The 15595-nt window shown below is 43.1% G+C and overlaps 1 protein-coding gene across 1 annotated transcript in view; it reads right to left on the reverse strand.

The window, feature by feature from the left end:
- The window catches only part of TM9SF4 (transmembrane 9 superfamily member 4), a 57197-nt gene that overhangs the window by 24907 nt on the left and 16695 nt on the right, over nt 1-15595 (reverse strand). Inside the window, exons 2-3 of the mRNA XM_082644002.1 lie at nt 7913-8026; nt 3279-3378 (exon numbers count right to left, since the gene is read on the reverse strand). Coding sequence (XP_082500128.1) covers nt 3279-3378; nt 7913-8026 — 214 coding nt within the window. The remainder of the gene's footprint in view (nt 1-3278; nt 3379-7912; nt 8027-15595) is intronic.

The raw sequence follows: 15595 nt of genomic DNA on the forward strand, positions 1-15595 counted from the left end.
GAGGCCTGTGCGGCTGCAGTGCACACAGCAAGGGTGACTTGAGGTGCGCTGGAGAGACGGGCTGGAGCTGGACCTCAGGGGGCCTGCGGGCCAACGGGAAGTTTGATCTCTATCGAGAGAGCCACAAAAACCAATAAAGGGTTTCTAACAGGGGCGGCAGAAGACATTATCCAATGCTGGTTACAGATCACTCTGGCTGTTTTGTGAAGAAAATATCGAAGATGCACGGGACTGGCTGGGGGCGATGGCAGTCAGCTATGCAAGTGGGCGGTGATGGTGGCTGGATTAGAGGGTATAGTGAAGGCGGAAACAAGTACACAGATTCAGGAGCTACTGAGGAGGTGAAATCTAGCGGGGCTGGTGCTGGCTGACACAAAGGATGAGTGAGGAGCGGTGTGTATCAGGAAGACTATGAGGCTTCTACAACCAAGGTCCAGTGGGGGGAAAATGGGAAAAACAGCAAAGTTAGACTGAAGGCATTTTTTCAGTTTGGATATGTCAAGTGGCTATGTCAAGCAGGCAGTCAGATATCGAAATCTGAGGGTCAGAGGAAAGGTCAGGGCTATAGATAGAAGCTGTGAGTTGTTGGGATACAGACGGTAAGTGGCAGGGCCACAAGCTTTACCACAGTGGGGAGAACCACTCAGCTGTGCAAAGTAGCACTCTGACAAGAGTGGATGAGGCCACTCATCCCCGAGGGGGGAGGGTAAAAAGGGGCCTGGATGAAGGTCTCTACACCTCTCCCCCGCTTTCCCCCTCCTCTAGAAGGCTAGTTATGCAGGTGAGTCTGCAAAACCCAGGGATGGACTGGCCAGTGGGAGGGCAAGAACACCGATAAGATATCTGCATGGTCCACTGCTGAAATGATCTGGGTCATCCTCTGCCATTTTACAGATGACAATGCTGAGAACCAGAGCCAGATAGTGACTAGCCTATGACAGTGACTGTGGTAGTGCTAAGCCCCTGGGCTCTTTCCTCTACACCATGCCTTACCACTCACTTCTTTACAGTAAGGTCAATAAGGAACTCACTTGAGGAAAGGAAGAACATACAGAGAGAGGAACAGGGCTGAAGACCAAGAAAGGTGGGTATCACTTCTTGATATTTAGAAATTATTGATACATTTAAACCAAGAAAGAGGACATACTGGCCTGGAACAGCTCATTTCTAATACAGAAGTATTCACTAAACAAGCAACAAGCTGAGTGGACCCTCTAAGCGAGTCTGATGTTATACTCCAGTACCTCTGCCGCAAACATGCCCCCACCCCCCCGCCACGATATGAATCTCCACCAACATGATGATCAGGAGCACAGCCCTTGGACAGCCCAAATGAACCTTTCTGGAAAAGGCAGTCTGGACAACAGAAAGAATTCTGTTTTTAGAGTTAAAAAACCTGGGTTAAGATCTCAATTTCTCTACCCATTGACCATGTGACCACAAGCAAGTTTTTCAAACCTCTGAAGCTGCTGTGCCCTCTACTATGGCATGGGGGCCATCATACCTGGCTTTGCTGAGTTACAGTTGGAACCAAGTAAGACAGTGTGCAGAGTGTACTGCTTAAGGCTATGGACCCTGAAGCCAGAGTTCCTGGGCTCTGCCACCAACTCGGCGAGTGACCTGTAGCAAGTGACTTCACCTTCTGTGCCTCACTTCTGTTATCTGTGATAAGGGGATAGTAAGAGTAGCTACCTCAGAGGGCGGTTGTGAGAATTAACTAAGGTAAGCACAGACGTGCTTAGAACAATGCCTGGCTCACTGTTAGAGCCCCTGAAGTATTAACAGTGATGAGGATGAGGACGTAGAGTACAAGGCTTGCGACCCAACAGGCACTCAATCAAGGCTGTTTCTGCTCCACTCAGGGAGGACAGTAACTTTCACTGAATGACAACTATGTGTCAGACACTGGGTCAGAAGTGGCAGAGAGAGAGACATGTAAGGAATTATCCCGCTGCTCAAAGAGCCCCTAGGCCACAGAGGGAGGCACTACACAAAGCTGGAATGAGATACAGTGGGGCAGGATAACTTCTGTACACGGAAGTTTCCATTTCTATGAGGCAGGAACATTCCCCAGCTTCACGGAGGTTAAGGTCACGCAGTATCACACTGAGGTGTGCCCAAATGCTCAGCCTTGGGCTGTAGATGAATCCACACCAGCTCACAGGGGGAGGGAGGAGCTGCTGTGAGGAGTCTGGAGGACGCAGCAGGTCAGGCTTCCCAGCAGCAGCAAGGTGGCCGGAGCACGGCATGGTGTGGAGAGAAAAGAAGGGTAAGCGGCAGGCAGCAGGAGCAGCCCAGGCCCCGAGACCGACCTCTGTCCAACTGCACAAGGTGAGGCTTTGGGACTGGCGGTGCTGCCTGCTTTTGGTCGAGGCCTGCCCCAGCTGGTCTGGGACATCCAATACCTGGCAGTAGGTACACCTGTTGGCTAGGGGTTCTGGAAACATCTGAGCCGTGGGTAGCCCTGATGGAGAAGGCAGCCCTTTCAGGGGACTGCTCAAGAGCCAGTTCTCTCCTTTCCTCTCCCTAAGCTATAAGAGAATAGGAAAGTCTCTTAAGTTCCTTGAAGTCAGGGAGGGCATCCTTCCAAGTTTTTATCTCCAGGACTTAACACTGAGATGGCAGAGTAAGTACTAATAACCATGTCCTCAATAGAGGCCACCTAATGTCTTTTCCTTTAAGCCTGAAATTCCACCAAATGAAGAATTATTTGAATTAAAATAAAATGGCTGCTATTTATAAACACATATGCCAGACACTGCACTGGGTGCTTCACACATTATTTGAGGCAAGGCCTGCACAGCTTAGCAAGAACTATGGTGATGTCCCTGATTCCATTAGGGCCAGAGATAATCACTCATTCTTTTAACTAAAAGCAGAGCAGGTTACAGAAGCCACAGGAAACAGAAGGGAGTATCTAGAAATCAAGGAGAGCCAGTCGGAGCAGTAGCCAAGGGCTCCAGCTCTGAGGCCTGACTACATGGATTCCAAGCCCAGTTTAGCCATTAATTAACAGAATAACCAGAGGCAAGTCACTTACCCATTAATTAACAATATAAACAGAGGCAAGTCACTTACCCTGTAAAATGGGAATAAACACCACAACTACCTCCTTTGGGATGTTATGAGGATTAAATAAGCTAATCTGTATATAAACTATGTAGAATGGTGTCCAGCACACGGTAGGTGCTATACAAGGGTTAACTGCTACTAACGTTATGAAAAGATCTGGGTTCCTCTTTGGGATAGCATGACAGCAGTGTGGGAGAAGGACTTACCCAGATTCTCTGCCTTGTAGGTTATTTTGCTGGGCTGGCAGAAGGGCAGTGAGTAGTATTCATAAGGCAGCTGGGTGCGAGAGCTGGTGAGCTTCACAGCCTAGTGGGAGAAGGGAGGCCATTATTCCTCAATCCAGAAATCAAGATGACTTTCAGTAATCCTCCCTGGTACCCACTCATCTTTAGTATACTCGGCATTATTACCTAATAAGCAAACTAACCGCAGCAGACACAACTCTGGTATACTATACAATTATTTCACTGTCCACTAGTTTTAGATTACATTATAGATTTTGTTTAAAATCCCAACCAAATCCAATATACACTCAGAGTCCTTAACATGCTGAGATCCTTTGACCCTATAATTTCACTTCTGGGTATCTCTCCTAAGGAAATAACGCCAAATAAGGGAAAAAACTTCAGGAACAAAGAGCTCACTCCTCATTCCTAACCATGGTGGTCTTTTGCCTCTAATTCCTTGAGCCTGATCAGCTCTCTCCTGTTTCAGGCTTTGAACCTGCTCCTCTCTGACTCCTTCTCACATTTGGTCTCAGCTTAAATCCCCTCACCTTCGAGTCCTTTCCTAATCATCTTATCAAAGGAATTCCCTCATCTTCTGTATTTCAACACTTCTAATTATCTTTGTAGCACGTCTGATAAAATGTAATTATTTTATGTTTTTGTTTTTTTTTCCCAGAGAAATCAGCCTCCCCTACTAGAATTTAAGATTAAGCTCCATGAGGGCAAGGACCATATGTGTCTTGCTTACCTATGTAACCACCGTGTGTAGAGATCTAGGTACATAGTAGGTGCTCAATAAATGTTTGCACAATGAAAAAAGAGAGAAAAAAAGGAAAAAATGGAAAAAAGAGAGAGAAAAAATGGAAAAAGGAAAAAAAATGTTTGCACAATGAAAAAAGAGAGAAAAAGAGAGAAAAAAAACAGCTAAAAGCCCCATAATGGGAAATTGGTCAATAAACCACAATATATTCATTCAATTAAATATTATGCAACCATTAAAGATGAAGTTTAAGAAGACCATGAAGAAGAACATTTAGGAAGTGATGCAAGCACACAAAATGCAGCTCTGGAAACAGTGACAGCCACAGACAACTCCCCAAAACATGGATAAAATAGAACCAGTCAAAATGTTACAAAAACATAAAATTTAATTAATTAATCAATTAATTATTTTAAAGTTTTTTTGATGTGGACAATATTTAAAGTCCTTATTGCATTTGTTACAATATTGCTTCTGTTTTGTTTTGGTTTTTTGGCTGCGAGGCATATGGGATCTTAGCTCCCCGACCAGGGATTGAACCCACAACCCCCTGCATTGGAAGGTGAAGTCTTAACCACTGGATGGCCAGGGAAGTCCCAAATTTTAATTTAAATGCAACTAAAATTATCTTTGCTATTTAAAAACTATTAACCATTCCTCATACACCATCTGAAAGTATAAATAGTTTTTAGAGTCCAGGTCCACAATCTTTACTTAAAATTCTTGCTTTGGAATTAGGAATTTTTCTAATTTTGAAAGAGCAATGTGGTATATTATAAAACCATGGGTTTTATAACACCCCCCAGCTGGGTCTGGAGCAGTACCCCACATTCAATGACAAGGAAACACAAAAATATTCATACTAAGTGGGAAAAATAAAGTTAATAAACAATTCAGGTCAGGTCTCGCCTACAATGAGTTTAGAAAAACTGTAAGTTTCAGAGCTTTTTAGATGTTGGATTGAAGGATGGGGGACCTCTATTAAGCATTTCATGAACTGCTTGAGGCAAAATGACCAAAAAGTTATTATCTGTTATAACAGCCTGTTATTTTGTGTTTTTTAGCATTCTCTCCTTCTGGACAATCAAAAAAGAATCCACATTACAAAGAAACTGAGTCTCACCTTTATGTCCCCTCCCGCCCTCTCCCTTCCCACCCAAGGTGTAGCTCTCACATGCCCAGCTTGGCAGGACTGAAGCCAGATCCACCTGTCCTCCCCATGCCACAAGCTTTGCTCTGGAGGGGGCTCCTGGCAGAGGCACTGGGAGGAAGGGTACTGCGGCGGTTAAGAGCCGGGCTCTGAACTAACCCCATGTCTCCCTCACAATGTGACCTTGGGCAAGTTGGTTCACTTCCTCGGGCCTCAGTTTCCATAACTGTAAAATGTTCAGTAAATCTCTAAAACATACAGTATTTGCCTCAGAGGGCTCTTGGGGGGGCATCTTGAGCTAAGCCATGCATAATGCCTGGCATGTAAATAATCCTCAATAAAGGTGACTTTAATTATTGTTCCCGAAAATTACAAGTCTGACTTCCAAGGAAGAGGGATGCTCACAGTAATGCAACACATGGAATGGTGCATTTGCTTGTTACTACTACATAGTTCTAAATGCAGACACTTTCTAATAGTCATTGATCATATGTATTTATCCACCCTACCAGGCTATGTACTAGGAGCTGGTGACACAGCAGTAACCGAGAAAGATAATATCCCAGCCCTTGTAGAACTTGATTCGTGGTAGTTTTCGTTTTTCCACAAATGTATTATATTTTTAACCTCTAAACTGGTTAACTCCCCCTGGATAATGAAAAGTTGCTTGCATCTAATGCCCCAAATAAGCAGGACATGTAGCAATTTATAATTTTGCAAATGCCCAAAATGTGGTGGCAAACAAAGGCACATGTACATGACAGCATGTCAGGTGGATGGCCCTTTGTGATTTTCTGGGCTTCTGTTCCCCCTTTTGAACACTGTGATGCTTAGGACAGGATAAAAACTTTATTTTCACACAATCTCACTGCTTTGCTTTTGCACAGACCAGTAAAGATGTGGTTCCCATCAGCAAGAAATGTACATTTTAGGAGCAGAATTTATTTTCATTACTTTATAAGTTTTGCTAGACCTTTGTACAGAATCACTAAGGATTTGAAGGACTACTTAAAAACTTCAACTATACGTTATTTTGCCTACGGGGGACCAATGTGGTAGTCAAGAAGCTGGGGGTGGTTTATGGAAGTGTGAGAATGCCGAGTACCCTACACTGTAAACACTGCACAGAAAAAAAGACTAAGAAAAATAACCCAAAGTATTAAGAGTGGTTATATTCCGGTGATGGTAGAGAGGAGTCCCTATAGCTGGGAGCTCTGGAACAAGGTCACACCCCTTGTCTGGTGGCCAGTCCTCTCGCCTCAATTTGGGAGAACTCTGCAGCTGGCCACTCCAGTTCCAGAGCCTTCCATAGGACTCTGTTGTATCACAGCTTAATATCTCCCTCTGCCCAGTCCTGCTTCCCTTACTCCCTCCCGAGTGCCGACCCTGAGCGCCTAGTCAATAAATCTCTTGTACCAAATCTCCACCTTAGAGTTTGTTTCCTGGGAAATGAGATCCAAAAAGATCCACCACCAACCCTCAGCCGTGTTTAGGGCTCTGAGAATGCCACCAAGGGTCCGAGACATTAACCAAGGTGCCAGCCTGCCCACTGCCCCGATCAACCATATTTTAAAGGACTCTCCCATAACCCTGTCACAGGTGGCTGACCCACAGGTAGGTTGACAAGGTGAGGTGGCCCAGTTGGCTGTTCTTCTGGACTCTGATTTAGGGCAATGCTTTCAAATCCTAATTACTCATGTACCAACTTGCCCTATCTACTTACCATTTATTCTTCTATTTTCTTGGATATGATTCATTTTTAGGTAAATACCTTTATTTAAGAAGCAAACATTTTAACACTATTAAAAATGGAAAAACCGGGCTTCTCTGGTGGTGCAGTGGTTGAGAGTCCACCTGCCAATGCAGGGGACGTGGGTTCATGCCCCAGTCTGGGAAGATCCCACATGCCGCGGAGCGGCTGGGCCCGTGAGCCATGGCCGCTGAGCCTGCGCATCCGGAGCCTGTGCTCCACAACGGGAGAGGCCACAACAGTGAGAGGCCTGCGTACCGCAAAAAAAAAAAGGAAAACCAACAACAACAGCCATGAAATCATGAGTTGAAGTAACGGCTATATTTTCTAGTACAACTGAAAGAAAACAGCTATTAAGATAAAACATACGTGTCAGCCACTTAAAATCATCTCATATACCACCACTCAGATATGCAGTGCACCGTTTGGAAATACTGAACTGGAGAATCCTGGCAGAAGCTAAAATAGAAAAAAAAGGCCATAATAGGCTGCGTATACATAGATGATATGAGTTACGCAGAGAAAGCTGGTAACAGAGAGGAGGATGGAGAGAGGCAGAGATGTCACAGAGAAGGAGGCAGGTTGAGAGATATGGAAAGAGGTGGGCACAGGAGCGAGTGAAAGTGAGAGAGAAACAAAGACACAGGAAGAACCAGAAACAGAGACAGAGCCAAAGAGAAAGAGAGAGAGGGACAGAGAGAGAGAATGCACTCATACAGGCAGAGATGCAAAGACAGCCAGAGGCAGAGAGAGAGGAGAGGCGGCAGGGCCCGGGGGACACACCACTTCCGCCCCAGCCGTGTGCAGTGAATCCTCTTCCTCCCAGGCTGAGCGGCGCTGGTCTGGGTTCTCTGCAACCACAGCAGGGACGTGACCAGGTCGCCACAGTCTTCTGGCCAGGTTGCCCAGCAACTGGGCAACAGTTGGCTCCCACAGACCAGGAACACACTTACCTTGATTTCTACAGGGTCGTTCTGGTGGAAGTTGATTGGTGCGACCCCAGGAACATAGAAGGCCCCGGTATCACACGTGAGAGAGAGAAGCAGCAGGGACCACGGCAACCAATCCTGCTTGGAAGAAGAGAGATGACAGTCAGAATGGGGGAAAGAGGGGAACGACCCTCCGGGGCACCGTCACATCTGCCTTAACTGACACAGTCTCATCCCCACTCTGAGAAGCCTGAGGCCCCCCAAGGGCTACCCTCTAAATGCCCCCAAGGGTGTTGTGAGGCACTGATCCTGCACTTCCAGAAATGAGCCACAAACTGAGTGCAGTAATTAACAGCAGGGCAAAAGGGCAGACTAATACAGGAGCCACGGCTCCCCACTCCTCGAGCAATGTTCCTTTCATCATGTCACATGTATCACTGGCCTGTAGGGCCAGCAGGAAACAAAGCTCCATAGTGTCCCATTAATTCCCATTTCTCCACATAGCAACGGGCTTGCTTTGTCAGGAAGCTCCTATGGTACCAATACATTTTCTTACAAACCGTCTCCAAAATTGTCCTGACCCCGCCCCTCCCATCCTCTGCCTCCTCAGCTCCGTCCACGCCGGCCTTCGTGTCTCCTGACAGCAAGTCCTTCTCCACCCCCTCAGGGCCATTGCCTCCACTGCTCCCTCCATCAGAATGCCCTTCCCACAGGTGCCTGCCTGGCTCACGTCTCATCCCTTATTTCATTCAGGTCTCTCTCAAATGTCACTTCCTCAGAGAAGCCTCCACTGACTAGCCCGTCTAAAATGGCCTCCTCAGGGCTCCTACCACCCATTCTCCAACCCCTTCCTCCACTTCTCTTCATGGACTTAGCTAATTGGCATGGACATATGTATCTGTTTACTTGTGTATTATCTGTCCCCCTTCACTCGAATGTAATCTCTGTGGGAGCAGGGACTGTGTCCCCAGTGCCTGGCACCTGGAAATCAAAGACAAGAAAGATCAATTACCCACCTCAAGAAGTACCCCATCAAAGCATCTCTTTCCCTTCATTAATATGCTTTGCCCCCTCAAGGTACTAGAAGAGCTTCTTTCCCTCTGCCTGGCTTGAATAAGGAACTTTGTCATCCACACACCTGGATCACTAACTCAATTGCGCGGCTGCATCTGCCTTCTCTCTCCACCCCTTTTACCACTGTGGCATTTCAGACCCTCATTTCCTCCCATCGGACACTGGCCACAGCCTCCTGATCACCTTGTCCCGGCATCCTTCAAGTCACCATCACCACCATACACACACACACACACACACACACACACACACACACTCTCTCTCTCTCTCTCTCTCTCTCTCTCTCTCTCTCTCTCTCTCTCAGACGATTCTTTCTGGAACTCAGTGTTATAGGGAATCAGAATCACTCAGGGGGCTTGCCAAAAATGTAGACTCATCTGTATTTTTACCAGGAGCACAAGTTGAGGAAAACTGGCTTTCAAAGTTGAAGGTTCTGAGCTTGTCAATAACAAAAAACCAAACAACCCAATCCAAAAATGGGCAGAAGACCTAAATAGACATTTCTCCAAAGAAGATATACAGACTGCCAACAAACACATGAAAGAATGCTCAACATCATTAATCATTAGAGAAATGCAAATCAAAACTACAATGAGATATCATCTCACACCAGTCAGAATGACCATCATCAAAAAATCTAGAAACAATAAATGCTGGAGAGGGTGTGGAGAAAAGGGAACACTCTTGCACTGCTGGTGGGAATGTGAATTGGTACAGCCACTATGGAGAAGAGTATGGAGGTTCCTTAAAAAACTAAAAATAGAGCTACCATATGACACAGCAATCCCACTACTGGGCATATACCCTGAGAAAACCATAATTCAAAAAGAGTCATGTACCAAAATGTTCATTGCAGCTCTATTTACAATAGCCAGGAGATGGAAACAACCTAAGTGTCCATCACTGGATGAATGGATAAAGAAGATGTGGCATATATATACAATGGAATATTACTCAGCCATAAAAAGAAATGAAATTGAGCTATTTGTAATGAGGTGGATGGACCTAGAGTCTGTCATACAGAGTGAAGTAAGTCAGAAAGAGAAAGACAAATACCGTATGCTAACACATATATATGGAATTTAAGAAAAAAAAATGTCATGAAGAATCTAGGGGTAAGACAGGAATAAAGACACAGACCTACTAGAGAATGGACTTGAGGATATGGGGAGGGGGAAGGGTAAGCTGTGACAAAGCGAGAGAGTGGCATGGACATATATACACTATCAAATGTAAAATAGATAGCTAGTGGGAAGCAGCCGCATAGCACAGGGAGATCAGCTCGAGATCAGCTCGGTGCTTTGTGACCACCTAGAGGGGTGGGATAGGGAGGGTGGGAGAGAGGGAGACGCCAAGAGGGAAGAGATATGGGGATATATGTATATGTATAGCTGATTCACTTTGTTATAAAGCAGAAACTAGCACACCATTGTAACGCAATTATACTCCAATAAAAATGCAAAAAGAAAAAAAAAGGTTCTGAGCTTGTGCACTAGTTTAGATACAAAGCCTGGTCAAACTCTTAAAAGCAATATATTCATAGAGTGCTTTTCTCTGATCTGCTGTGATGTTTATAAGTATCTGTCAGCTGATGTGCATTATGAAATATGAAATAATAGTCTGACCCCAACAAAAACAGTGAAAAATGGCTAAGACAGTTGTATTGAATCTGGTAATCACAAGGTCAGCAGAATTAGGGGTGAAAGCAAGATCTTTAAAAGAAATGACAAGACAAAAAGGTGGAAAAATGTCTCATGGGGTAGGATTCTGTATAGGAAGTCAGTATGTTCCCCCCCTCTGTCATTTTTTTTAACTTTTTATTTTTAAATAAACTTAGATTTACAGAATATACTATGAGAGTTCCCATATACTCTTCACCCACTTTCCTCTAATGTTAACATATTACATAACCATGCGTAAGAGAGGCTTTTTAAAAAATAACTAGGTTAAAAAAGTTTTGAAAAAGAAAAACATATACAGTAAATATTTGCGAAGATTATGGAAAAACCCGAACAAACTTTTTGGTCAATCCAGTAATTCAAACAGTACAAACGGGTATAACCATGAAAAATAAATCTTCCTCCCTCTTCAGCTCCCCATAGACAACTGCTAGCACTGGTTCCTTGAAAATCCCTCTGGAGATACTCCATGCACATACAAAGAGAAGCCTTTAGTAGCATGGGTTTGCCTTGATACAGCAACAACAAACAGATTTTTATTCTTTCTTTCTGTGAGAGAAAGCCTACTCACTGTGGGCTGGTTACAGCTTCTGATTTCCTCTCCATCAAGTGGAGGATTTCCTCCACTTGACCAGTCATCAGAAGATTCTAGCCCTCCCTCTTTGCTAGGCCTCACTGGGCAGTCCTTAGATTGAGTGCTTTGTGTGAGAGAAATAAATCCTGTCCTTTGTTTTCCTCAAATTCCTCTTTGAACCTGAATTCCAGTTAACTAAATGCAAGGAAGACAAACCCTGTACTACTGACATCAAATGTCAGCCAAAAGTCATTTAAAAATAAAAACCCAACTCTAAATTTTTGAAAAATGATACAGAAAACAGACAATCCTCGCACATAGATACTATCAACAAATCACAAATCAATTTATCTTAGAGGAAGGATCAACAGATGAAAAATGGCAAAGAATTATTTCCACAATATGCTAGAATCTTTGAATATAAGTTGGCAACCAAAAGCAATTCAGAAGTTCAGTTTAGAATTAATGACTATACCAAGATGATACTGTTAGTTTTAGATATTAAAATGTCACTGTTTCAATATTTTCATATGGCTGGAGGGATTATAAACTGAAACATTTCTGGGGGGCAATTTGACGCTATCAAAATCCTCCCCCTAGAAAAGTCCCCCAGAAGTGCATACTCTTTGACCCTGCAATTGTATTCTAGACATGTTAAGAAAAATATGACAAATATGCCAAAATGTACATAAAAGGATGTTCACCACAGGGTTATTTAAAATAGTGAGATAGTTCACAACTTACAATAGTAAAATGTCCAATATCAGTGGAATGGGTTAAATTATGGTGTAACCATTTATCCTTTTATGTAGTCATTAAACATGATGATATACTTCTTGAGTAGGAATATTCAAGCTTTAGATTTATGTAGAAAAAGCAGGGGATAGAACCCTGCTCAGCAAGATATGCCCCTCTTTTTTAAAGTTATGTTTGAGAAAATGAGGTGATGTTTTCCTTTTTTGCATATCTGTATTGTCCAGTTCTTCTTTGGGGATTATACATATTTATACCACTTAAGAAAAATAATAAAATAAATTAGGCAAAAGAAAACATCACTGTTCTGAACGCCTAGGTTAGAGCAATTCTAGCTTGGTATGGAATGAACTCTACCTGCTGGCCCCAAGATGCCTTTCCATCAGCACCTCCCACCTTTTCTTTCTAAGCCTTCAGGAAGACGCCAAGTTTGTCTCTGCCCTTGGCAAGCAGACTTGCCCAGGTGAGACTGCCTTCAAGGCCTTTGCTCAGGCTGTTTCTGACACTTGCCCTTACCTAATTCAAGTCCTACCTACACTTGAGAGGTCCAGTTGAAATGTTGCTTCCTTCAAGAACCCCTCAGACCCCAACAGGAGGAATTATCCTCTTTCTTCTTTATTTTTCAAGGCACTTGGCAAATATCTCTATGATGACACTAGAGGCAAGAAATTGGAAACTACCCAATACCCAAGTGAACTTTCACATCTATACATGTTCAAAGACTGCTGCTTAAATTATTTGACAAGTATTTACATCTGTACTTGTTTAAGGCCCTACTATAGCACTTTTCATGTTGTATTATGGTTTAAGTATCTGCCATCTCTCCACCTGCACTAATCACTTGTCTGGCTTTGTTGATGTGAGTACTCAACAAATCCTTATCAAACAGGCTAACAATAAGCATCAACTAACCTCTGATCTATAAAAATATAAAATCATCCATTCACATACAGGTTGAATACTATGGTCCTTAATCTTTGCTGTATCCACTTGATAACTGATTTTTTTCAAATCCTCAAATTTAAGGAGTTCTTGACACCTCCCACCTTTCCAGCTGTCCAAGGATCTACTGTGAGAATCCCTGAGACATCTATTACCTCTATACCCTATCTGTACATCTAGGATACTGGTTCTCAACCCTGATGTACATTAGAATAACCTGGGGAGTAAATGGATTAAATTCCCAATCAAAAGACATATAGAGTGGCTGAATTGATTAAAAAAAACAAGATCCAGTGATGTGCCGCCTGCGAGAGACACATCTAAAGACACACACAATGAAAGTGAAAGGACAGAAAAATATGTTCCATGTAAACAATAACCAGAAGAAAGCAGGAGTAGCTATACTAATATCAGACAAAATAGACTTTCAGTCAAGAGCTGTGCCTAGAGGGCTTCCCTGGTGGCGCAGTGGTTGAGAGTCTGCCTGCCGATGCAGGGGACGCGGGTTCGTGCCCTGGTCCGGGAAGATCCCACATGCCGCAGAGCGGCTGGGCCTGTGAGCCATGGCTGCTGAGCCTGTGCGTCCGGAGCCTGTGCTCCGCAACGGGAGAGGCTACAACAGTGAGAGGCCCGCGTACCGCAAAAAAAAAAAAAAAAAAAAGCTGTGACTAGAGACAAAGAAGGTCATTATATGATGACAAAAGGGTCAATTCAATAGGAAGATAAAATAATTATAAATATATATGCACCCAACATCAGAGCACCTAAATATATAAAGCAAATATTGACAGATCTGAAGGGAGAAATTGACAGCAATGCAATAATAGTAGGGGACTTTAATATCCCAATTACAACACTGGATAGAACATCCAGATAGAAAACTGTTAAACAGCTGACTTGAACAACACTACAGACCAAATGGACTTATATATATAGACATATATAGAACCTTCCACCCAACAGCAGAAGAATACACATCTACTCAGGTGCACATGAAACATTCCCCAGGACAGACCACATGTTAGGTCACAAAACAAGTCTTAACAAATTTGAAAAGAGTGAAATCATTCCATGTATATTTTCTGACCACAAAGGAATGAAACTAGAACTCAATGACAGCAGAAAATGGGAAAATCTGCAAATAGGTGAAAACTAAACAACACCCTTTTAGATCAAAGAGGAAGTTGAACAAGAATTTTAAAGGTACCTTAAACAAAAGAAAAAAAATGCCAAAATTTACGAAATGCAACAAAAGCAGTACTAAGAAGGAAGTTTACAGTGATAAATGCCTACATTAAAAAAAAAACCCTCAAACAAACAACCCAACTTCACATCTAAAGGGACCAGAAAAAGAACAAACTAAGCCCAAGTTAGCAGAAGTAAGGAAATAATAAGATTAGAGCAGAAATAACTTGCAAAGAGAATGTTAAAAAATAGGGAAAAAAATCAGAGCTGTGTTGGTTTTTTGAAAATACTGACAAGCCCTTAGCAACACTAAGGAGAAAAAGACTCAAATAAAATCAGAAATAAAAGAGGAGACATTACAGCAGATGCCTAAGAAACAAAAAGGATCATAAGGGTCTATTGTGAACAATTATAGGTCAACAAATTGAATAAAAAGGAGACTGAATCAGTAATCAAAAACCTCCCAACAAAAAGTCCAGGACTAGATGGCTTTAAAGGTAAATTCTAACAAACATTCAAAGAAGAGTTAATGCCAATCCTTAAACTCTTCCAGAAATACAAGAGGGAACACTTCCAAACTCATTTTATGAGGCCAGCATCACCCTGATACCAAAATCAGACAAAGATACCACAAGAAAAGAAAACTATAGGCTAACATCCTTGATGAACACAGATGCAAAAATCCCCAATAAAATACCAGCAAATTGAATTTAACATCTTGCTAAAAGAAGCATACACCAAGATCAAGTGGGATTTATCCCTGGGATACAAGGATGGTTCAACAAATGCAAATCAATCAATGTGATAAACTACATTAACAAAACGAAAGAAAAAATCACATAATCTTTTCAATAGATACAGAAAAAACATTTAACAAAGTTCAACATCCATTCATGGACTTCCCTGGTGGAGCAGTGACTAAGAATCCACCTGCCAATGCAGGGAACACGGGTTTGAGCACTGGTCCAGGAAGATCCACATGCCACGGAGCAACTAAGCCCATGTGCCGCAACTCCTGAGCCTGCGTTCTACAGCCTGCGAGCCACAACTACTGAGCCCGCGCTCCACAACTACTGAAGCCCGCACTCCTAGAGCCCGTGCTCTACAAGAGAAGCAGCTGCTATGAGAAGCCCGCACACTGCAACGAAGAGTATCCCCCGCTCTCCACAACTAGAGAAAGCCTGTGCACAACGAAGACCCAACGCAGGCAAAAAAAAAAAAAATCCATTCATGATTTAAATTCTCAAAAAAAAAGTATAAAAGGAACTTATCTCAATGCAATAAAGGCCACGAATGAAAAGCCCACAGTTAACATCATTATTTCTTGCTAATCAGAAATATATGTGTTCTACCTCCTACACTGCTGGTGGGAATGAAAACTGGTGCAGCCACTATGGAGAACAGTATGGAGGTTCCTCAAGAAACTAAAAATAGAGTGGCCATATGATCCATCAATCCCACTCCTGGGCACATATCCAGACAAAACTATAATTTGAAAAG

The sequence above is a fragment of the Mesoplodon mirus genome, assembly GCF_964341445.2.
Source record: "Mesoplodon mirus genome assembly, chromosome: 15".
In the NCBI taxonomy this organism is placed as follows: Eukaryota; Metazoa; Chordata; class Mammalia; order Artiodactyla; family Ziphiidae; genus Mesoplodon; species Mesoplodon mirus.